The 24,065-nt window shown below is 44.0% G+C and overlaps 1 protein-coding gene across 1 annotated transcript in view; it reads right to left on the minus strand.

Annotated features, from left to right (window-relative positions):
* LOC141332929 (NACHT, LRR and PYD domains-containing protein 3-like) overlaps window positions 1-10,915 on the minus strand; it is a 443,961-nt gene extending 433,046 nt beyond the window's left edge. The window contains exon 1 of the mRNA XM_073837888.1: window positions 9,153-10,915. Within this exon, the coding sequence (XP_073693989.1) occupies window positions 9,153-10,915 (1,763 nt within the window). The remainder of the gene's footprint in view (window positions 1-9,152) is intronic.
* Between the last annotated feature and the right edge of the window lie 13,150 nt (window positions 10,916-24,065).

Below are 24,065 nucleotides of genomic sequence, written 5' to 3' on the forward strand. Positions count from 1 at the left end.
CCCCCCGTCGAGGGTGGATCTGTGCCGGACAGCAGGTCCCTCTCCCCTGGGCTGCCTGTATGAGGAACGTTTTGAAGCCTGGTAAAGGTTCCTAATGAGTAATGCTGTAGATTACAACCTGTAAAGAACTATGTGAGAAATCAGAATTTACGGTGTATCTTTCTGCAATAATAGTGTACCACCCTTCTTCATCACTGATGATGTGCCCTGGTGCACTGGAAAAACCAGTGACCACCAGGAACAGGCTGGGTGACAACCAGGAAGAGGCTGGTGACAGCTGGAGAGACAGACGACAGCTCGGAAAGACGGCAACCGGGGCGGCGCGGGTCAGCACCCCTAACCGCACCTCCTGTGAAGGAGGACCCAAAATAAGCTACGGAACAGACAAAGGAGATATACCCTCAGGGGAGCCCGAGAGGGGGGGAGAATGAGCACCCCAGCCGGACAGACACAAGGTTAACGAACAACAGCAATGGACAAACATTGACGAGAATAGAGTGTTTTTGTGGAAAGATTTGCAAAAATGAGAGAGGCCTGAAGATCCATCAAAGAAAGATGAAATGTAAGGAGAGACTACAACCACCACAATGCTCAGGACCAGTGCCTGGTGAGACAGAGGAGGAGCAGGGCCCGGAAGCACCCCACAGAGCCCAGAGCCTCCAAGTGGTGCCGTCAGTCCCTCCGAGCAGGCCATCGGAGAAGAGAAGGATCAAGTGGCCTCAAGCCTCTAAAACATCAGAGTGGCAGAAGTTCGACGAGGATGCGGATGCAGTGCTAGAAACAATGGCCAAAGGGGATGTAGAGAGGAGACTGCAGACTATGACAACTATCATAGTCAGTATGGCTGCGGAAAGGTTTGGAGTTGAGGAAGAAAGGGGAGCTAGACAGCCCTACAGTATGAACCAGCGCGCAGTTAAAATCCACAACATCAGGACAGAGCTGAAAGCCTTGACCAAACAGTACAAGGTGGCACGACAAGAGGAGCGGGCGCCATTGGCAGAGCTTCGTACTGTGCTCAGGAAGAGACTCCTTACCCTGCGTAGGGCAGAATACCATAGGAGGCGGCGCAGAGAAAGAGCTCAGAAACGCACTGCCTTCATCAGCAACCCATTCGGGTTCACCAAACAGCTCCTTGGGCAGAGACGCAGTGGATGCTTAACCTGTGCAAAGGAGGATGTCGAGCAACATCTTCAAAACACCTTCAGTGACCCCACCAGAGCCCAAGACCAAGGACAGTGTGATACCGTGTTAAGACCACCAGAGCCAATGGTAGCATTCGACCAGGGGGAACCCCTCCTGAAAGAAGTTCAGTATGTGGTAAAGAGGGCAAGAACCGGGTCTGCTCCAGGACCAAGTGGAACCATCTACAAGGTATACAAGCACTGTCCCAAGTTGCTACACCGGCTGTGGAGGATCCTAAAGGGTATCTGGAGAAGAGGGAAAGCAGCGCAACAGTGGCGGTTTGCGGAGGGTGTGTGGATCCCTAAAGAGGAGGATGCCAAAGAGATCAGCCAGTTCAGAATCATCTCACTACTCAGTGTTGAGGGGAAGATCTTCTTCAGCATTGTGGCTAGGCGGCTGGCTGACTTCTTCCTTAAGAACGGATACATCGACACCTCAGTGCAGAAAGGCGGCATTTCTGGTGTACCGGGGTGTTTAGAACACACTGGCGTGGTCACGCAGCTCCTCAGAGAAGCAAGGGAGAAAAGGGGAGATCTGGTGGTGCTCTGGTTAGATCTGGCCAATGCCTATGGCTCCATGCCCCACAAGCTGGTGTGGGAAACACTGGAGAGGCACCATGTTCCAGCTGCAGTCAAAGACCTCATTCTGGATTATTACAGCAAGTTCAGTCTGAGAGTTTCAGCAGGGGCAGTAACATCGGAGTGGCACAGATTGGAGGTTGGAATTATCACAGGCTGTACCATCTCTGTGATCCTGTTCGCACTAGCAATGAACATGTTGGTAAAATCTGCTGAACCAGAGTGTAGAGGCCCCAAGTCCAGGTCTGGGATCCGCCAACCACCAATCCGTGCGTTCATAGACGACCTGACAGTAACCACCGAGTCAGTGCCTGGAGCCAGATGGATCTTGAGTGGGCTAGAGAGGCTGTTGGGATGGGCCAGGATGTCTTTTAAGCCAGCAAAGTCAAGATTCTTGGTCCTGAAGAAGGGCAGAGTGGTCGACAAGTTCCGGTTCTCGATCTCAGGAACACCAATCCCTACCATCTCCGAGAAGTCTGTGAAAAGCCTGGGGAGATACTTTGACAGCAGCCTCAAGGACACAGCTTCAATAAAGAACACCTGTGAGGAGCTGGAGAAATGGCTGAAGAGCGTCGACAAGACAGGCCTACCCGGCAAATTCAAGGCGTGGATCTATCAGCACAGGATTCTGCCGAGGATACTGTGGCCCCTGCTTCTCTATGAATTCCCGATCTCCACCATTACAGACCTGGAGAGGAGAGTCATCCGCTACCTGAGGAGATGGTTGGGTCTACCGCGGAGCTTAAGCAACATCGCACTCTATGGAAACAGCTGCAAACTGACACTACCTCTGAAATCCATCGAGGAGGAGTTCAAGGTTTTGCGTGCAAGAGAGGTGCTGCAGTTCTGGGAATCAACAGACCCAAAAGTCTCTGGGGCAGGGGTGGTAGTCAAGACTGGCAGGAAATGGAGAGCAGAGGTGGCAGTGGAGCAGGCAGAGTCCCGTTTGCACCATGGAGTCCTTGTGGGAACTGTGGCCAGAGGAAGGGCTGGACTAGGAGTCGTTGCAGCCCCGCGTTATGACAAAGCGCGGGGGAAGGAGCGGCGGCAACTGGTTCAGAAGGAAGTCAGAGCAGCTGTGGAGGAGGAGAGGACCAGCAGAGCAGTGGGGATGAGACAGCAAGGCGCATGGACTAGATGGGAGCAAGTTGTGGAGAGGAAGATCTCGTGGACTGACCTGTGGCGGGCAGAACCACAACGAATTAAGTTCCTGGTCCAGGCGGTCTATGATGTTCTTCCCAGCCCATCCAGCCTGCACTGCTGGGGCTTGGCCGAATCACCAGCATGCCCCCTCTGCGAGAAGAACAAGGGGACGCTTGAGCACGTATTGAGTTGTTGTCCAAAAGCTCTGGGGGAAGGCTGATACCGCTGGCGTCATGACCAGGTGCTCAAGACCATTGCAGAGAGCATCGCTAGTGCTGTTTCCATCTGTCAAAAGTCCAGACCCAGGAAGCAAACCATCAGCTTCATTAGAGCTGGAGAGAAGCCAGGAACAAGGAAAGCAACAGCAGGGCTTCTCCAAACTGCACAGGAATGGCAGCTGTCAGTAGACCTGGGCAAGCAGCTCAAGTTCCCCCAGCATGTAGTCAAAACCTCACTCAGACCTGACATCATTCTGGTATCTGAGGCAACAAAAAATGTTGTCATGCTGGAGCTCACTGTGCCATGAGAGGAGCGAATGGAGGAGGCCTTTGAACGGAAAAAGGGGAAGTATCAGGACTTAGTCAGCGACTGCCACGAACATGGCTGGAAGGCAAGGTGCTTGCCTGTAGAGGTAGGGTGCAGAGGCTTTGCAGGACAGTCCCTCTACAGGGCATATACTGCACTCGGCATCACAGGTGAAAAGAGGAGAAGAGCCATCTGCAACAGCACAGAGGCAGCGGAGAAAGCCTCTAGGTGGCTCTGGATTAAGAGAGTGGAACCGTGGTTGAGCTGCCAGGGCACAAGCTGAGGCCTGATCAACCTCAGCTGGGTCGCCTGAGTGAGGGTGTCTGATGTTCGAGAGACCCGAAACACCCGATGACCTCAGGATACATCACTGATGATGTGCCCTGGTGCATCAGAAGATGTATCATCACAACCTACCTATAAAGAACATACAGTTGTATGTTTCGTATTTTAATTGTACCTACGTATAAGTATAAGGGAACAATATCGGAATTATTTAAAAAAAATATAAGTATAAGTTTAATAGGTACCTATTCTATTAAATCATATGTTTGGTGTATCTATACGTAATCTTTTTAAAACTACTGGGAAAATATACTCTTGTTCCATGTAGATACAGGGTTAGTGTGACATCTGCGGGTTGTAAATTGAACAGGGTAAGTACAATACATACACACACAATCTGATATCCTTGACTCTGAAACCTTTATTTAAAAAACAACCTATTTCAAAATACATTTGCAATACTATTTATTCATTGGCTCCTTCCTCCTCGTATTTGAAAACAGATTAACAGAAATTGCTCTAGGAGCTGCATAGGCTACAAGTGTCACAGTCCTGTCTTCCCCTGCCATTTTGTCACTATTTGGTTTTGCCCTCATCCATGTCACCTGTGTGTAATTATTAGTCATCTGTGTCACCTGTGTTTGATAATTAGTTTGCCTTTATAAGTCTGTCTTTGAGTTTAGTCTTTTCTCATTCTTTAACGTTGTGTGATGTGTGTCCTGCCTGTTCCTGCCTGTTCCTGCATTGATCCTCTTGAATTATTATATTAAATATATTGTTAACTGTTAATCTTGTCTCTCGTCTCGTCTCTTCCTGCACGCATCCCTGACAACAAGAGCCTGAATGCAAGTTCATGGCATGGGTTACTAAAAGTTGAAGGATCAAACAGCACATACAGCCATACAGCAAAAACTACAGTAATCCATACAAACCCAATGGATTAATTCATGTATGTAAAATATTATATATATTCACATTAATGCCTTTTTAAAATTATTTTATTTATATGCAATATAGATTTTTAGCTTTACCTATCCCCAAACCTCAACCTACCCATTTTATAGCAAATATGTATTTTTAATGAGCAATTTAGATTGTTAGCCCACAATCACAATCATTCATTTATTGCAAAAATGTCAACAGCCGTACCAAAAAGTAATTCAAATGACGATGCGTTTGCAGCCGCAGTCCTCTCTGGTGGAATACAGTAGGTTTGAGGTGCAGTAGGTGTAGAGCAAAATTTAAGTTGTTAATCGCTGAAAATATTCTCCAGATTATTGTCCTTATCCATTCAGTGAAGGCACCCCTGCATTACTCCAACACATCACAGAAACACGGCATGTTGTAATCTGTGACAAATGCAGACGAGAGCCAATGAGCGTTCCTGCCGTTTTTCCTGCCGCAAAATGCACTTCAGCGCGGGTTTATGACTGTTGTTGCTGGACTCGCTGCTCAGGATGGAGAAGATCGCCGGATAAAGACTTGAATTTGGTTCTGGTTGTATGGATTCTGAAGATCTGGGTTACAGTCCACAGAAAAATTGTTTCGTTTTGTAATTATGATGGGTGTTCGGTGTATTTTATGGTTCTACTGTAGTGACAGCATGTCAGAGAAAACGCCTTTTGTGTCTCACCTCGGCAAACAAAGTTAATATTACATGAATGGTTAAATGATTGCAGAAACGTTATTTATATTAAGGGTTTAAAGTGTAGTCTTGATAACATTATGTAGACCTATTCTTGAAAACGAGCTGGCTGTAGTGGCTTTAGTGCCTGGAAAAATGTAAGTAAATGTATGTTCTGTAGAACCACATTTTATGTATTATCATGAGATCACATTTCTTTATCTATTGTACCTACCCTGTAACTTTGTTTGTAACCCCTTGTTACCCAAATTTAACATATTGTTCCCTTATATAGGTACACTATAATTACAGAAACATAGACCGTAAAATTCAGTTTACTTACATAGATCTTTGCAGGTTGTAATCTAAAGCATTACCTCCTGGTGTCCTGAGCACGAGCTGGCAGCGCCAACGTCTAGGTTACGTAGGTAACCCTCGTTCCCTGAAGGAGGGAACGGAGACGTTACATTGGGATCTCGCTTGAGAGACCGATCATCTCTGATCCTTATATACAAAAGGCCAATTGCCTGCCGGCCACGCCCCCATACATACGGGGATATAAGATGGCGGCGCGCACCACTCAAACAGGTTTTCGCTGAAGAGCTGATCAAGTTGGCGTCAGCGCAACGCCAGGGGCGTGGCAGGGGAATGTAACGTCTGAGTTCCCTCCTTCAGGGAACGAGGGTTACCTACGTAACCTAGAAGTTCCCCTTCAGTTGAATCACTTCGACCTTACATTGGGAACTGATCCATAGAACAGGCCATGACCCTGGCACCACGTTACGCACAACTTCACGTGTTGACAAGTTTACGTGCCGGCAGGCGAAGTGTAACATAACCTTCCCAACGCCCTGGGGCCCAATAAGGGGGCCTTCCAGGGATGCCAGTTGTACTGGGTTGGGGGTGGGCGGATCACATGAAATTTTCTACATGTGGAAATGAGAATAATTCAATATATCCATAAAGGTTTTTAGGGATACACGAGGGAAACAGCGGGATCCTCCGCTGGAAATATTGAAAGGTATAGCCACAACCTGCGGGGCGAAGGAGACCCTGGCAGGAGCACAGTCAGGAACTACTCCGCAACTAGCCCTGACTGCGGGGCATGGAGGACCCAGGTTTCACCAAAGGGGCTACATTCTGGGAAAATACCGCACGAATCCTCGTGGGAATGGCGTAGCAAACCGACACCAGCCGGTCTCCCGCTCACCTGTAAGTCCTTATGTTAGGACACGGGAGAAACGGCCTCTACGCAAAGGTTGTAGAACCTAGCGAAGGTATTCGGTGTCGCCCAGCCCGCAGCTCTCAGATATCTGCTAGTGAGGTGCCATGAGCCAAGGATCATGGCTGTCCCTGAGTATAACAGGGAGATGGCATCTGCCACCCAATGAGCCAACCTCAGTTTGGGGACAGCATTCCCTTTCTGCTGAATCCCGAAGCAGATAAAGCTGCTCGGTGCGCCTGAAGTGCCGAGTGATTTCATTATAGACACAACATCGCAAGGCTGGGTCTGCCTCCTCCAGGGCAGAGCTTGCAGGTTCACCACCTGATCGTGGAAAGGCATGGTGGGGAACCTTGGGCACAATAACCGGGCCGGGGTCTCAGGTTGTAACATGAGAGTCGCTGGGCCCGATTTCTAGACACGCTTTGCTGACAGAGAAAGGTTGTAGGTCTCCTACCCTCTTGATGGAAGCCAGGGCAGTCAGGAGCGCTGTTTTAATGACAGGAATTCTAGCTCGACTGAGGCCAGTGGCTCAAATGGAACACCCCGCAGCCCTGGAGGGAAAACGCCAGTCCGGAGTGAGCCGAGATGCCATGCCCATCATGGGACTCGATCGTGCTGAAGCGGTCTTACATGAAACAAGTTTAGCGGCAAGCGGCTAGAGCTGTCATGTGCCCCAGGAGCCTCTGATTTTGAGAGGTACCACTGTATTATGCCTAATTAGGTCAGGGACTACAGCTCTGACTGGGACTGAATCGGGCTCCCGACCGAGAAAAAGGATTCCCTCGGTTGGCCTGAAGGACCAGATGGCGGGGGTGCCGAAGCACCAGGTCCCTGTTTTCGCACAACGGAACTCACGAGTGGGCTGGTAAAGCACCAGTCGAAGAGACGTTTGAAGACGCGAATCCCTGTCTGCCAAAGAGGGGACAGGGGAGCTCCCATGGCCTTAAGAAGGCAGGAAGGAGGGGGACTGGCCAAATGGAAGCACCTCGCGCTGGAATGCTCGATCCACGGGGCAGACCGCGGAATGGGTGTGCGCCGGGGACAGATCAAGACGCGACAGCGGGTGCCCTTCAGGCAGATGGCTGCAACCCAGCCCTGGAGACGGAAACATACTTGTATGTGCTTGTATGACAGCCTAAAAGGGATCAGAACAGAGCTCCATCCAGGGCGGGTGTTAGCCCACCACTCTAACTGGACACGTGAAGTCGGGACTCTTGTCAAATCCAGACCTCGTCCCGGCTGGAGGGACAGGCTGGATCGCGTCCTTCGCCAGTAGGAACGCGACCTCCGCAGGCAGAACAGAGGCACGCCTGCCCGAATAAAGAATGTAAGGGGTACCTCTGAGTCTGGGCGGACGCCTGGTGCCGGGCCGTACCGTCCGTATCAACCAGCAAAGTGGTATCAAGGGAACGTTGACCGACGTGACCATGGTGGGGCAGCCTAGGGGAAGACAGGGAAGGAGACAAAACCCAGAAGGATGTACGTCCTGGAGAAGTGTATAACTGCACTAAGCAGTGCTTACCTTCTTCCCTGGTTCCCGCGCTGGTGAAGGCGGCCGCGAGTCTGGTTCCAAGGAGTGTAAGTGCTGCTGAGGAAGGAAACTCGAGGCCGGAGCTCAGAGGTGAGAAACTTGCTCTTTTTGTGATAAAGTGGGTCCCGTCGACCGATGGGCCGACAGCAGCATTGAAGTACACAGTGGCCCCCGGCCCTCCACCGGGAGCGGGGAGCGTAGATGTCAGCATCCCCTAAAGAGCAGTCTCAATCACCTCTGGAGGCCCGCGTCAGGGACGTTTCACAGTTTTCTTGCGGTGTTTCGGGCCGGTCCCTGTGCCGCGGGCGGCGCCGCTCTCCTGCGGCTGGCTCTGTGCTTGCGGGCCCCCTCTGCCAACCTGGCGTCGTGGGCCTCCGCGGGGGGCAGAGCTGTAGATGTTGCGGCTGCAGGGGGGCGCCCTCGGTGACGTACAGGAGGAGGCGGCATATCCGGCGGCGGGATGGAGGCTTCGCGGCTGGGAAAGATATGTTTGATCGCCTCCGTCTGTTTCTGTACTGCCGAGAACTGCTGGGTAAAGTCCTCAACAGTGTCACCGAAAAGGCCACTCTGAGAGACGGGAACGTCGAGAAAGCGTGTTTGTCGGCGTCTGCCATCTGGGCCAGAGTGAGCATAATTTACCTGTATAGTTATTTAAATTTTAGAAGATGTATTCTTATATTTTTATAGAATTCTATTTTGTATTTATTCATTTATAAAATTATTTTTGTTGTTGTTGACTTAATCCTGTGGTAATGAACCTAATTGCCCTCTGGGGATTAATAAAGTATTTCTGATTCAGATTCTGATGACCCATCATTAGTTATTCCTATGTATAGCAACACAACCTTCATCTGTGCCACCACAATAACCAAATCTGTACAGATTAACTCTTTCCCTGCCAGCATATTTTTTAAGTTGCCAGCCACTGCTACTTAAAGCACTCCAAATCTATTAGCTGTCAGTTCCCCCTTTTTTTTTTTTTTTTGGTAAGAATGCACATGCTAGAATCAAATTTGATAATGTTTTGATAATGAAGTAATTGTTTTCAGTGTTACTTACTGAACTGATCTGGATTCTTTAACCACAGGTAACAGATTCTGAAGGACTTCATCTGCTGTATGTTGTTCTCCAATAAACTGTCTCAGATCAAACACATCCATCTTCTGCTCTGATGTCAGCAACACATAAACCAGAGCTGACCACTGTGAAGAGGAGAATTTGGAATTTTTTATTTTTTCATATTTCAGATAACCTTGGACCTCCTGCATCAGTGAATCATCACCCAGTTCATTCAGACAGTGGAACAGATTGATGGCTTTCTCTGGAGAGTGATTCTCTGTGATCTTCTTTTTGATGTACTGAACTGTTTCCTCTTTGTTGTAGGAGCAGATTCCTGTCTGTGTCAGTAGTTTTTGTAAGAGAGTCTGATTGGACTCCAGTGAGAGACCCAGAATAAAACGCAGGAAAAGATCCCAATGTCCATTCTTACTCTGTAAAGCCTCATCCACAGCTCTCTGATGCAGCTTAGATATTAACCACATCCAGTTTGAGACAGAGAAAAGACTTTCTTTGGTTTGATCAATGATGTTTTTGATTATAAAGGACATGTGCTCATATAGAGCTGCTAGATGTTCCTGAATGCTCAGATGAACAAAGCAGAAGACTTTCCCCTGATACAAGCCCAACTCCTCTCTGAAGATCTGAGTGCACAATCCTGAGTACACTGATGCTTCTGTCTCATCAATTCCACACTCTCTCAGATCTTCCTCGTAGAAGATCAGGTTTCCTTTCACAAGCTGCTGGAAAGCCAGTTTCCCCAGTTTGAGGATCATGTCTTCATCTGTCACTTTCTTCTCATAATCCTTCTCATGTTTGATGTTGGTCTGAAGGATCAGGAAGTGTGTGTACATTTGAGTGAGAGTCTTGGGGATCTCTCCACTCTTTGCTCGACTCAACATCTTCTCTAGAACAGCGGCTGAGATCCAGCAGAACACTGGGATGTGGCACATGATGTAGAGGCTCCTCGATGACTTCAGGTGTGAGATGATCCTGTTGGCCAGACTCTGATCACTGATTCTCTTCCTGAAGTATTCCTCCTTCTGTGGCTCATTGAATCCTCGTACCTCTGTCACTCGATGGACACACTCAGAGGGGATGAGATCAGCTGCTGCTGGTCTGGAGGTGATCCATATGAGAGCAGAGGGAAGCAGATTCCCCACAATGAGGTTCATCAGCAGCACATTCACTGAGGCTGATTCACTTACATCACACAACCTCAAATAGCTCTGAAAATCCAGAGACAGACGACATTCATCCAGACCATCAAAGATGAACAACACTTTATATTCATCACTTGATATTTTCATGTCTTTAGTTTCAGGGAAAAATACATGAAGTAGATCTGAAAGACTGAGTGGTTTGTCCTTTATCATGTTGATTTCTCTGAAAGGAAGTGGAAATATGAGCTGGATGTCCTGATTTTCTTTCTCTTCAGCCCAGTCCAGGATGAACTTCTGCACAGAGACTGTTTTTCCAATGCCAGCGACTCCCTTTGTCAGCACAGTTCTGATGGCTTTGTCTTGTCCAGATAAAGGTTTAAAGATGTCATTACATTTGATGGCTTTGTCCTCTGTTGCTGCTCTCCTGGATTGTATCTCAATCTGTCTCACCTCATGCTTATTACTGATCTCTCCACTCTCACTCTCTGTGATGTAGAGCTCTGTGTAGATCTTATTCAGGAGTGTTGGGTTTCCCCGTGTTGCTATTCCCTCATACAGACGCCCAAACTTCATCCTCAGATTTGCTCTTAATGAGTTCCTCATCCTTTAAAATAAAACAAGTTAAATAAACCAACAACTTAATAAGCACAATTTCTTATTCTGTATCATACTTTGAGATCATATCTGAATACCTGAGCCATGTATCTCTAGTCTTGAAACATCCTCGCCTATCCATAGACTCATTTCTCCTCATAGACACACAGCTGGACTCTGGTTCTGATGTCTTCTGATGATCTTGACTACTAAAACAGAGAGAGAATAAAGTTCATCTTTTAAATTACTGTATGTAATCAACTGTACATTTATCATTATTTAAATAACTTTAAAGAGCACTTATAACCATTTCATACACTGTTAATACAAAAATTGTGGGTAACACTTTATAATAACATTCAGTTGTAAGTCATTTATAAGTGGTTAGTTAATGATAAAATAAACATTTGCAAAACATTCACAAATGTTTACTAAGTGATATGCTAACAATTTGTGTATGTTTTGTTAATTTATTTACAAGTATTTACAAGTAATTAGTTAATGATGAACTAATCATTTACAAAACATAATGTATTCAGAAATGATTAATAATTGATAGGTTAGTATTTTTATGTTATATAGATTAAGTTATAAATCATTTACAAGTGATTAGATAATGATGAACTAATAATTTACAAAACATGACTATACGTTCACAAATGATTATTAAGTAGTATGCTAACTAATTACAAATCTATGGTAAGTTATCTGGTAACACTTTATAATAACTACACACTATGAGTCATTAGTTAAGCATTGGTAAATTGTTAATTAATCATTTATAAAGCATTCTTCCTACATTAATACACATTTGTTAGCAGTTTATAAATACAGCTATAAATGCTTTATTATTGTTTTATAAGCATCTGTATAATATGCTTAATAATTGTATTTTCATACTTTATTAAGGATCAGTTAATCATTTCTAAATTAAGCATTACATTATTTACAAACCAGTTAGTTAGTAGTTGTAAGTGGTTCATCATGCATGACTAGCATGACTAGCAAGTTACTAGCATGATTGTAAAAAATTAGCATATTTCATCTGACCAATAAAAGAAAAGTGTTTTTAATACAAAAAAGTCAACCTTCAAATAATTATGTTCAGTTATGCACTCAATACTTGGTCGGGAATCCTTTTGCAGAAATGACTGCTTCAATACGGCGTGGCATGGAGGCAATCAGCCTGTGGCACTGCTGAGGTGTTATAGCGGCCTTAAGCTCATCCAGAGTGTTGGGTCTTGGGACTCAGTCCACTGCTTTCGCAGGTCCCCCAAGGTCTGGAATCGGTCCTTCTCATCTTCCTCAGGGTCCGGTCACCTCTTCTCGTTGTGCAGCATTTTCTGCCACACTTTTTACTTCCCACAGACTTCCCACTGAGGTGCCTTGATACAGCACTCTAGGAACAGCCTATTCGTTCAGAAATTTCTTTCTGTGTCTTACCCTCTTGCTTGAGGGTGTCAATGATGGCCTTCTGGACAGCAGTCAGGTCGGCAGTCTTACCCATGATTGCGGTTTTGAGTAATGAACCAGGCTGGTAGTTTTTAAAAGCCTCAGGAATCTTTTGCAGGTGTTTAGAGTTAATTAGTTGATTCAGATTATTAGGTTAATAGCTCGATTAGAGAACCTTTTCATGATATGCTAATTTTTTGAGATAGGAATTTTGGGTTTTCATGAGCTGTATGCCAAAATCATCAATATTAAAACAATAAAAGGCTTGAACTACTTCAGTTGTGTGTAATGAATCTAAAATATATGAAAGTCTAATGTTTATCAGTACATTGCAGAAAATAATGAACACAATATGCTAATTTTTTTAAAAGGACCTGTATACTCTTCAGGATAGACAGACTTTTGGACTGAGAGAAGGATGACCCTTTTGGCCTGGGCCAACTCATCCAGAGAGTTGGGTTGATCACATTTATGCCAGCCTATATGTTTACATGTTTGTCCTCTAGACACAGAACAAAAGGAATGTGCCGTATTGATCAAGGACGTCACTGCTCTCAAAAGAGATTTCCACATAGAAAAACGTTCAAACCGTTCTGGTTTAAGTGGTTTCTCAGTTACAAGTGTGGCAACAGTGTTCACTTGAAGTAAAGGACGAACTTCAGAATCTGTCTCAGGATTCACCAGCTCAAAGGCCTCTTGCAAGGTTAGGTTGCTTGATGCAGGTTTATAAAGAAAGTCTGGTCCTGATAGCCACATGGAGTTCGCAAGGAGAGAGGCTGGGACAGACCTAGAAGCACAGTCAGCTGGATTTTGTTCGGTAGGCACATAATGCCATTGCTCAGCCTTCAAAGACTGCCTGATTCTTTGGACACGATTATGGACATACACGTCAAACCTCCTACCTTCATTGTGTATGTAACCCAACACAACCTTGCTGTCGCAGAAAAACTTTACAGAGTCTGGTTTGAAATCAATCTCATCCAAGATTAAATCTGAGAGCTCAACAGCCAACACAGCTGCGCACAGCTCTAATCTAGGGATAGTAGGCTCATCTGGAGGTGTCAGCTTAGCTTTACCCAAAACAAAACCAACATTAATCTGTCCATCTTCATGGATAGTCTTGAGGTATGCTACTGCTCCAATAGCCTTGAAGGAGGCATCTGAAAATATGCACAGCTCTGTAGATTTTGCCTTTGAGAGTGACTTCGGGCTGTATGTCCTTTGAACATGAATTCTTTCCAGGTCTTGTAGTGAATTCCTCCACATTTCCCACTCTCTGCATTTCTCTTCTGAGCGGGGTTCATCCCAGCCATCTATTCCTTTTGACAACTCTCTCAAAAGTGACAGGAATGTAAAAGTGTCTGCAGCTATATTCCATTTTAAGTAGAGACTACGTTGAGCAGGGATGGTTTCATCTTTTAAATCGAGATCTTTGACACCTTCTGCACAGTCTTCAGATGGAAAGGCTGCCAACATCACCGGGCAGTTTGACATAATCTTGTGAAGCCTTAGATTTGATTCTGCCAAAGACGCTTGTGTCCTCTGAAGAAGATCAATAGCTTCAAAGGCAGTTGGGAATGATCTCAGACCGTCATCCACATAGAAATCTCTCCTCAGAAAGTTGTATGTGTCAGTTCAATGCACAGGCTCTCCTTCTTTGGCAGCCCGGCAAAGTCCGTAGATTGCCACTGCTGGGGAGGGACTATTTCCGAATACATGGACTTTCATCCTGCATTCGATTACATCCTTGTCGAGATCATTATCACAGAACCATAGGAACCTCAAATAATCTCTGTGATCTTCTTTCACTGTGAAACAGTGGAACATCTGCTTAATATCGACGGTCACAGCAACAGGCTCCTTTCTGAATCGAATCAGGACACCTAGCAAGGTGTTGTTTAAATCTGGTCCTGTCAAAAGAACGCTGTTCAGTGAGAGACAATGATATTGTGCACTGGAGTCAAACACCACTCTAATTTGGTTGGGTTTTTTGGGATGATAAACCCCGAAGAATGGTAAATACCATCGTTCCTGATCACCACTTAGAAGAAGGGCATGCTCGGCATGATTGTTTTCAAACAACCTTTGCATAAAATCTGTGAATTGCCGTTTCATCTCTGGTTTTTTCAGTAGAGTATGACAGAGAGACCCACCCAACTATTGTCGTCATCTCTGAAAAACTTGTTGTCCATAATCTCCATAAAGAGACAATCTTCAACAGATAAAGCGGGCTTGTTGTCGTCCCTTGTACACTGGAACACTGAACAGCCAAGGTGATTTTCCTTGTTTGTACATGCCTCCTTGTAGACATGAGGAATTCCTTGTGCTTCAGCTGTGAGATTATAGCTGTCTTTTACTTTGATGTGACTTTGACATGGGGAAAAGTAAGAGGTTCTGCCATTGTCCAGCACATGTGTCTTGTAACTCAACACAGTTGGCCTGTGAGAATTACCCAAGCATACATCTCCAGCTATGAGCCAGCCTAAATCTGATTTAATCGCAAAAGGAGCATTATGAGGCCAATTTATCTGACGTCTTACTTTATGGACTCTCAGGGCATCACGACCCAACAGCATGAGAATCTGGGCATTGTTATCCATTTTTGGAATCTCAGAGGCTATTTTTTCAAGATGAGGATGGATTCGAGCAACCTCTGGGGTGGGTATTTCTGCCCTGTTATTTGGAATGTGATTGCACTCAATTAGAGTAGGTAGTGTCAAGCTAACATCACCTTTAACAGGCTCTATCTGTAATCCATCAGCCCTCCTTCCAGAAGCTTCGATAGTTCCAGCGCAGGTTTTTAGAAGATAAGGGGAAGCCTGACTGTTTATGCAAAAAAGCTCGAAAAACTCTGATCTTACTAGTGACCTATTGCTCTGGTCGTCGAGCATCGCATATTTCTTAACAGCGGCTTCTGGATTGCCATTAGGATACACTCTGACTAAGCATATCTTTGAACAAGATTTGGCTGGTGAACCTTTACCACATATTTTGGTACAGGCATTGTTCACAGAAGTCTGTGAACATTCTTCCTCCCCGCCATGCTCTGAAGAGGAAACTGAAGTCTTGGAGACCCATTGTGCTGGTCCAGGGTGGAGGGCAGTAGCGTGGTCTTCACTGTCACATTCTGTACACTTGACAGCCATCTTACAATTGCGTGCAATGTGAGAAGATGATGCACAACATCGAAAGCAGATACCATTTTCCTTTAAGTAGGACTTGCGTACTTCCAGTGGCTTCATCCGGAAACCGCGACACTTCCTTAAAGGGTGAGGTTTCTTATGTATCGGGCAGTTCTTAGAGCTTTCCTCGCTGGAGTCCTTACTAGAGAAAGCCTTTTGGAAAACATCTATTGTATGGACTGAAATGGGCATTCTTTGATGTGTTTGTTTGCTCAAGAGTTTCTCATCCTTTGGAAGACTAACGATTGAGAAACTGTTTCCACGGCCTGCCCGACGGGCAATCTTAAAGTAGAGGGCTCCTGCAGGTCCTTAAACACTCCTCAATTTAGTTGCATCACATTTAAGGCCATAAAAAGTTTTAAATACGTTAAATAGTATAATAAAAGTCTTAATTATAATTTTAAGAGGTCTTACAGTTGAGGACAGAAAGACGAGAATCGCGATAGGTGCTCGATTAAATTTAAAACAGATGTCACTGAATAAATGTGCACGTTGCATGTTTCAAAGTCAAAACACGGTACTCATGTCTTTATTTGATATATCTAAATGAAACAACTGTCCTCAGAAATGTGTCGTTAGCATTTTCATTTCATCTTACCTACATCTGATAAAACAGCATTAATGAGCGCAGTGCTGCTTTGTGTACAGCTGTTACTAGGGAAACCGAAATATTTCAGCGCTTTTAAGCGCCACCTCGTGGCAGAGAATGAATTTGCCTTTCCAATATTTTTTTTTATTGTTTCTGCGGTCAGATTATTGCAAATATCGACCCACGTTTTTATGCAGCAGACAGAGTTGTAAATTTGAAAGAATTTATTGTGCCTTCTAAATGTAAATCTAAAAAATTAAGACGACACTATTTATGTTTTAAATAAATTATAATAAAATAATATACTTAATTTATTACTTTTAATGGTCTAAAGGCTGAAATGCCATTGCGGCGGTAAAGGGGGAGGTGTTTCTACGATTTATAGCAATATTCTCAATGTCTCTCAGAGAAAGGGCTTCAAATATAACTCGTTTGAAGTAATGGTGGTTCATATAGCATTATCCAGAGAAACAAGTACTAATGATAAATCCGCCGTGACATTTGTACTAGCTACTGTTTACAGGCCACCAGGGCACCATACAGACTTTATTAAAGAATTTGCTGATTTTCTATCCGAGTTAGTGTTGGCCAAAGATAAAGTCTTAATAGTAGGTGATTTTAACATCCATGTTGATAATGAAAATGATGCATTAGGAACAACATTTATAGATATTTTGAACACTATTTGGGTTAGACAACACGTGTCAGGTCCTACTCATTGCCGAAATCATACTCTAGATTTAATACTGTCACATGGAATTGATGTTAATGGTGTTGAAATTCTGCAGCAAAGCGATGATATCTCAGATCATTATCTAGTCTCTTGTATACTCCAGATATCTAAAACTGTAAATTCAACTCCTTGCTACAAGTACAGTAGAACCATCACTTCTACTACAAAAGACTGCTTTGTAAGTAATCTTCCTGACTTATCTGAATTCCTCAGCATATCCAATAGCTCAGAAAAACTTGATGATGTAATAGAAACTATGGACTCTCTCTTTTCTAGCACTTTAGACACAGTTGCTCCAGTGCGCTTAAAAAAGATTAAGAAAAACAGTGTAACACCGTGGTATAACGATCACATTCGCGCCCTAAAGAGAAAAGCACGAAAAATGGAACGCAGCTGGAGGAAAACAAAACTAGAGGTTTTTCGTACTGCTTGGCGTGAATGTAACTTATCTTATAGAAAAGCATTAAAAACTGCCAGATCGGATTACTTTTCGTCTCTCTTAGAAGAAAACAAACATAACCCTAGGTATTTGTTCAATACTGTGGTTAAATTAACGAAAAATATAGCAGAAACAGGTGCAGACATTTCCCAACAGCACAGCAGTAATGACTTTATGAATTACTTTACCTCCAAGATAGACACTATTAGAGATAAAATTGTAACCATACAGCCGCCCGCTACAGTATCGCATCAGATAATGTGTTGTAGATCTCCTGAGGAACAATTTCACTCATTCTCTATTATAGGAGAGGAAGAATTGTATAAAATTGTTAAATCATCTAAACCTACAACATGCATGTTAGACCCTATTCCATCTAAGCTACTAAAGGAGGTACTTCCAGAAGTCCCTATTCCATCTAGCTACTAGTCATAGATCCTCTTCTAAATATTATTAATTCGTCACTATCATTAGGATATGTCCCCAAAACCTTCAAACTGGCTGTTATTAAGCCACTCATTAAAAAACCACAACTCGACCCCAATGAATTAATTAACTACAGACCAATTTCGAATCTCCCTTTTCTGTCAAAGATACTAGAAAAGGTAGTATCCTCACAATTATGCTCCTTCTTAGAGAAAAATGGTATCTGTGAGGATTTCCAGTCAGGTTTTAGACCATATCATAGTACTGAGACTGCTCTTATTAGAGTTACAAATGACCTGCTCTTGTCAACCGATCGTGGTTGCATCTCCCAATTAGTGCTACTGGATCTTAGTGCTGCGTTTGATACTATTGACCACAACATTCTTTTAAATAGACTTGAAAATTATGTAGGCATTAATGGTAGTGCACTGGCTTGGTTCAAATCGTACTTATCAGACCGTCATCAGTTTGTGGCAATAAATGAAGAGGTATCATTTAAATCGCAAGTGCAGTATGGAGTACCTCAAGGCTCAGTACTAGGGCCATTACTTTTTACGCTTTACATGTTACCCTTGGGAGATATCATCAGGAAACATGGTGTTAGCTTTCATTGTTACGCTGATGATACTCAGCTCTATATTTCTTCGCAGCCCGACAAAACATATCAATTCGAAAAACTAACAGAATGCATAGCTGATATTAAAAACTGGATGGTGAATAACTTCTTACTGTTAAATCCTGAAAAAACAGAGGTGTTAATTATTGGACCTAAAACCTCTACAAGTAATAACCTAAAACACAGTCTAATACTAGATGGCTGCTCTGTAAATTCGTCGTCATCAGTTAGGAACCTAGGCGTCCTATTCGATAGCAATCTATCCTTTGAAAGCCACATTTCTAGCATTTGCAAAACCGCATTTTTCCATCTTAAAAATATATCGAAATTACGACCTATGCTATCAATGTCAAATGCTGAAACATTAATTCATACGTTCATGACCTCAAGGGTAGATTATTGTAATGCTTTATTGGGTGGTTGTTCTGCATGCTTAATAAATAAACTCCAGCTGGTCCAAAATGCAGCAGCTAGAGTTCTTATTAGAACTAGAAAGTATGACCATATTAGCCCGGTTCTGTCAGTACTGCATTGGCTCCCTATAAAACATTGCATATATTTTAAAATCTTGCTAATTACTTATAAAGCCCTCAATGGTTTAGCTCCTCAGTACTTGAGCGAGCTTCTATCGCATTATATCCCTCACTTCCGCTGCGTTATCAAAATTCTGGCAATTTGATAATAGCTAGAATATCAAAATCAACTGCCGGCGGCAGATCATTTTCTTATCTAGCGCCTAAACTCTGGAACAATCTACCTAACACTGTTCGGGAGGCAGACACACTCTGTCAGTTTAAATTTAGATTAAAGACACATCTCTTTAACCTGGCTTACACATAAAACATTAACACATTCCTATAATTCAAATCCGTTAAAGGATTGCTAGGCTGCATTAATTATGTCAACCGGAACCGAAAACACCTCACATTACATCTGATGCACTCGTTGCATCGTAAAAAGAATGGCATCTACGCTAATATTAGTCTGTTTCATTCCGAGGTCACCGTAGCCACCAGACCCAGCCTGTGTTTTTCGGATCAGATGGTCACTGCAGTCCCCCGGATCCAGTCCGCACCCAGCTTAGATCATGGATCACCACCTGGAGATGACGTCAATAGCCATGGATGTCAACCAGATGAGCTCCAGAGACCGATCATCAATGAAGACCTCGCCAACCTAGACCGCCATCGGTGCTACACCACAGGATCCTGATGAGTTTCTCTACAATCGGACATTGGTACAAACTGATGGTTTCGTCTGAAGAGTACCTGCTCGAAGGGCTACCAGAGATTTTGATATTTTGCGAGCCCTGTAGGTGAATATGGTTCGCTGCTAAAATTTAAACACAAAATTTTAAATTTCAACAAATTTCAACCGAGACAAAGATGCAGCATACACAGAAAAAACTTACAGGTTATGGTGGACAGCAACTGTCAGTTAAAGGCACATGCCAGCTGCACTGTAAATATAAAATGAATGCCATGCTACCAGATTTCTTCATTGCGGACACCCAGTCACCAACTGTGATTGAACTAAAAGCCTGCATAGACTTGGACATGATTAAAGGAACACTCCACTTTTTTTGGAAATAGGCTAATGCTCCAACTCCCTCCGAGTTAGTAAGTTGAGTTTTACCGTTTTGAAATCCATTCAACCATTCTCCTGTTCTGGCGATATCCCTTTTAGCATAGCTTAGCATAGATCATTGAATCCTATGAGACCAATAGCATCGCGTTCAAAACTGACCAATGAGTTTCGGTATTTGTCCCATTTAAAACTTGACTCTTCTGCAGTTATTTCGTGTACTAAGACCAGCGAAAAATGTAAATGCGATTTTATAGGCCAATAAGATTAGGAACTACAATCCCATTCCAGCGTAATAGTCAAGGAAGTTCTGCCGAAGCAGGCACAGTAATATCACGCAGCACAACATGACCAACTGCATGCACAGGGAGCGTTCCTCATTGGAAGTTACCTAGCTGGGAACTAATTTCAGGCGCGTCCATATTACGGCAACAAACTTCCTTGACTATTACGTCGGAATGGGACTGTAGTTCCTAATCTTATCAGCCTAGAAAATCGCATCTTTACATTTTCCCGCCGGTCTTTGAACACGATATAACTGCAGAAGAGACAAGTTTTAAGCACGTTCATGCACGGTGATTCGTGTCATAAAAGGACAGATGTCAGACTGGCTGCCTTGTACATCAATTAAGAGACAAAATTAATAGTGAGGACGGATGATTGGCTGACTACATTGGCTGATCGTCTACTTTATTTGACGTCTAATTAATGCCGTGCGATCTACCCACACCACCTTTGCGATCGACCGGTAGATCGTGATCGACGTATTGGGCACCCCTGGTTTACAGGAATTGGTCTGTTTCCTGGAGAATGCAACATTCATCTGGACCCCTCAGCCACACCAGTTGTACATCCACCAAGGAGAGTTCCTTTTGCCCTGTGGGATCAGCTAAGGGAAGAGCTTGACTCCATGGAGGACCAAGAGATCATTAAAAAAAGTTACAGAGCGGACTGATAGGGTAAACACCTTGTGTGTTGTTGAAAAGCCAAAAACTGGCAAGCCTACAGTTTGTCTGGATCCACAGAATCTTAATAAGGCTATAAAGCGCCAACACTATCCTCTGCCCACATTAGAAGACATCGCTCCAAAGCTGGCCGGAACATGACCATAATCTCAGGACCATGCTGGAACACTCTTGAGGAAAAGGGAGTGTGCCTTTATCCTGAGAAAAGAACTGTTTGTGTCACCGAAGTTAACTATTTTGGCCACCGCCTTACTCCAGACGGAATCAAACCTGATCCTCAAAATGTGGCAGCCATAAAAGAGATGATGTGATGAGAGAAACAGTCTCATGCATATACGCACATATATTGATCATCTTAAATTCTTTGAGCTAACCAAAATTCTCTACATTAATTGGCGTTAGAATGCGGGGCAGTTTTAAACTATGTGATGTGAGCAGCTCAGGAATAGTTTGTGTGTCTGCATGCTTGTTTATTCAAACTCGGCTCGCGACTCGCGTCTCTTTTGTTTGTGTGTGTGTGTTAGAACGGTGTGGACCAGCCCACCTTTAACACCTTCACAGATGTTTGAGCCTCTCGCACAGAGAAACTCAACCGCTGTTGAAGATGTAACTTAACCGCAGTTTATATATTGACTCTATAAAACGAAGAAATCTTTTATAGTGCGTTCTAAAGCCACCCTAAATTGAGCGAAGAAACCCTCTTTTTTTGCGTGAAGAAGTTGATTGAGCGATGTTCCTCTTTCACCTTACAAAGGCCATATCTTTATATTTTGAGTGTAGATAGATTAGCCATTGATGTGCACTCCAATGCTAATCAGCTATCTTGCTCCTTTGGGTTAAAACCTCAGCTTAGCTAACTGATTAGGTTGACCCCGTTTGCTCATCGAATAGATTTAATATAGTAAACAACTTCGCATTATTACTGTACAAATCTTGATCGAGTGTTATTTATTTGTTTTGTGCAAAGCACACGCAAGTCTTGTGTCAGCAGGCTGACTCAAGATCAAGGTGCACGCATCGTAACTAAGCAACCTTTTAATAGTGTAACCATCCTATTAAGTTAAAGTTTGCAAACACATGTACCTGTGTTCAGTAAAACGGACACAAGAAATATACACCCGCGATAATGCGTCGCCATGGTAACTGCGCTTAGATGCGCGTTTAAATCCACACAAGGTGGAATCTGAAATCCCGCATAAAAGGTATTTCCTTCTATTAAAAGATAGAAGTCTGTCTAAAACCTCTTCCAATACTTATGCCTGATTTCATATTTATTTTTATTTATTTTTATTTTTCTCCCAGTCAGTCTCTCCCTTCTCTTTTCCTTTTTTTTAACATTATTAATTATTGTTATTTAAACCATAATGATAATTAACATAATGTATGTTTTCTTTTTTTTGTGTGTGTGATTTAATTTTAATTATTTCACCGCCTTAGATTCAACTCTCCCTTTAGCAATTATAATTGTATTTGCTCATTTTAAATTTTTGATTAAACAGTCTTGATTTAAATTTAAACTTTGACCAAATCGATCAAGTTGCACTCTCACTACCCCGGGTAATTCGGCCCATCCCAGGGGGGCCTTTCTCTCTTTTGCTCTCTCAGCTCTGCCATTTCCCAGGTGTGACGACTCCATAGCGCCCCCACCCGGTGGGCCCCGTCACTGACCCCAGGGCTGGCAGTCAGCTCACTTTCTCTCTTTTGCTTTAACCCTTTATACCTCTCTTTCTGATGGATTTTGTTTTTATTTTTCTCCCTATTAGAGACTGAACCTGTCTGAACATCAGTGAAATCTTTTGGTAACTACACCGATGAACTGAATAGCTCCAAAGTTAATCGCTCATCATTAAGTTTACTCATAGTTTCCTGTGTTTACCCACACAAACTATCTGACCCCTTCTTTACAGCTAGGATAATAAGCGTTTAGTTTGCGTCACCATCTGATGACATCAGTTAAGTGCGCAACACATAGCAACATTTTAGCTCATTAGTTCTGTACGGACTTGCATTGGCTCGTTGTGCTTTGTCTCTCCCTCTCTATTTGTGTCAACATGTCACCATCCAGTCTCGCCATCCAGTCCAGACAAGGCAAAGACTCTACAGACCGCCGGAAAACAGCCAAGCACCAGAAGGCAATAAAGATTAGCAAAGTGATTGTCCAGCTGCCCCATGCCAAGGGGGGACGTCTGACTGACCAAGGTGAACAAACATACAGTGGTGTATGGGAGCTGAACACGCAGCGACATCACTGTGTGGGAGTGATCTGAGATCAGTGCAGGCCAACACTGAGGACACCTGTGCTCTGAACTTAACCTGGAATAGACAATGCAAAACCTGCTACTTCCTGTTTCTCACAGCCCTACGATACTCCCTCAACTGCGAGAAAGCCTTGCTAGATAAGATTACTCCCAGATGTTTACACTCTGGCGAACAAACTACCTGCATTCACCAAAAGGGGTCACTGTTCGGCTCAAAACACAGTGTGGCTAAAACCCTAACGCTGCACACACATTCAATGGAATACGTGAAGCAGTGCCCACTCTAGAAGCCACGCCCCCTTTCTGAAAAGTAATCTTTTGCAGTGTACATACCATTCAGGTATTTCAAAGACTTTAAACAATTCCGTCATGAAGAGCCTAAGGGAAAATGGCCACTCAGAAGTGGTGCCAAAGCTGCTCTCCACATATGACGATGATGCAGAACTAATGTCATGTACATGGTCCACACTGACAGCGCGGCCAGAAGGGGGGTGGATTACACCTGCAGCGGCTCTCAGCAGAGCCCAGCACCCAGATGACAACAGCTGCGCTGCACAAGCCATCCAGCGATGTGCCAAGCACACCAGAAGACAAAGGGAATCACAGAGACCTGCCACCACTGTGTGATGTTTATAACTGTCAATGCCTGCAGACCAAGGATCCCACGCACACAAACCCATGTGTTCATAGACCCAAGAGCGAGGCAAGACACGCCCAGAGCAGGTACCTAGTGGAAAACGACAAGCCTGTCCCACTGCAACACCTTAAGCCGGGCCACCTGACATCACAGCACGAGTGACGGCAATCGGATCAAACCTTGTGTCACAGCAAGTCGCAAGAACTCCCTCTGAAAATTACTAACCTGCATAGACTCAAAGTAGGCTAAGCTCAGTTTCAAACAACACCACTCAGTTT

This window comes from Garra rufa, chromosome 4 (genome assembly GCF_049309525.1).
Source record: "Garra rufa chromosome 4, GarRuf1.0, whole genome shotgun sequence".
NCBI classification, from domain to species: Eukaryota; Metazoa; Chordata; class Actinopteri; order Cypriniformes; family Cyprinidae; genus Garra; species Garra rufa.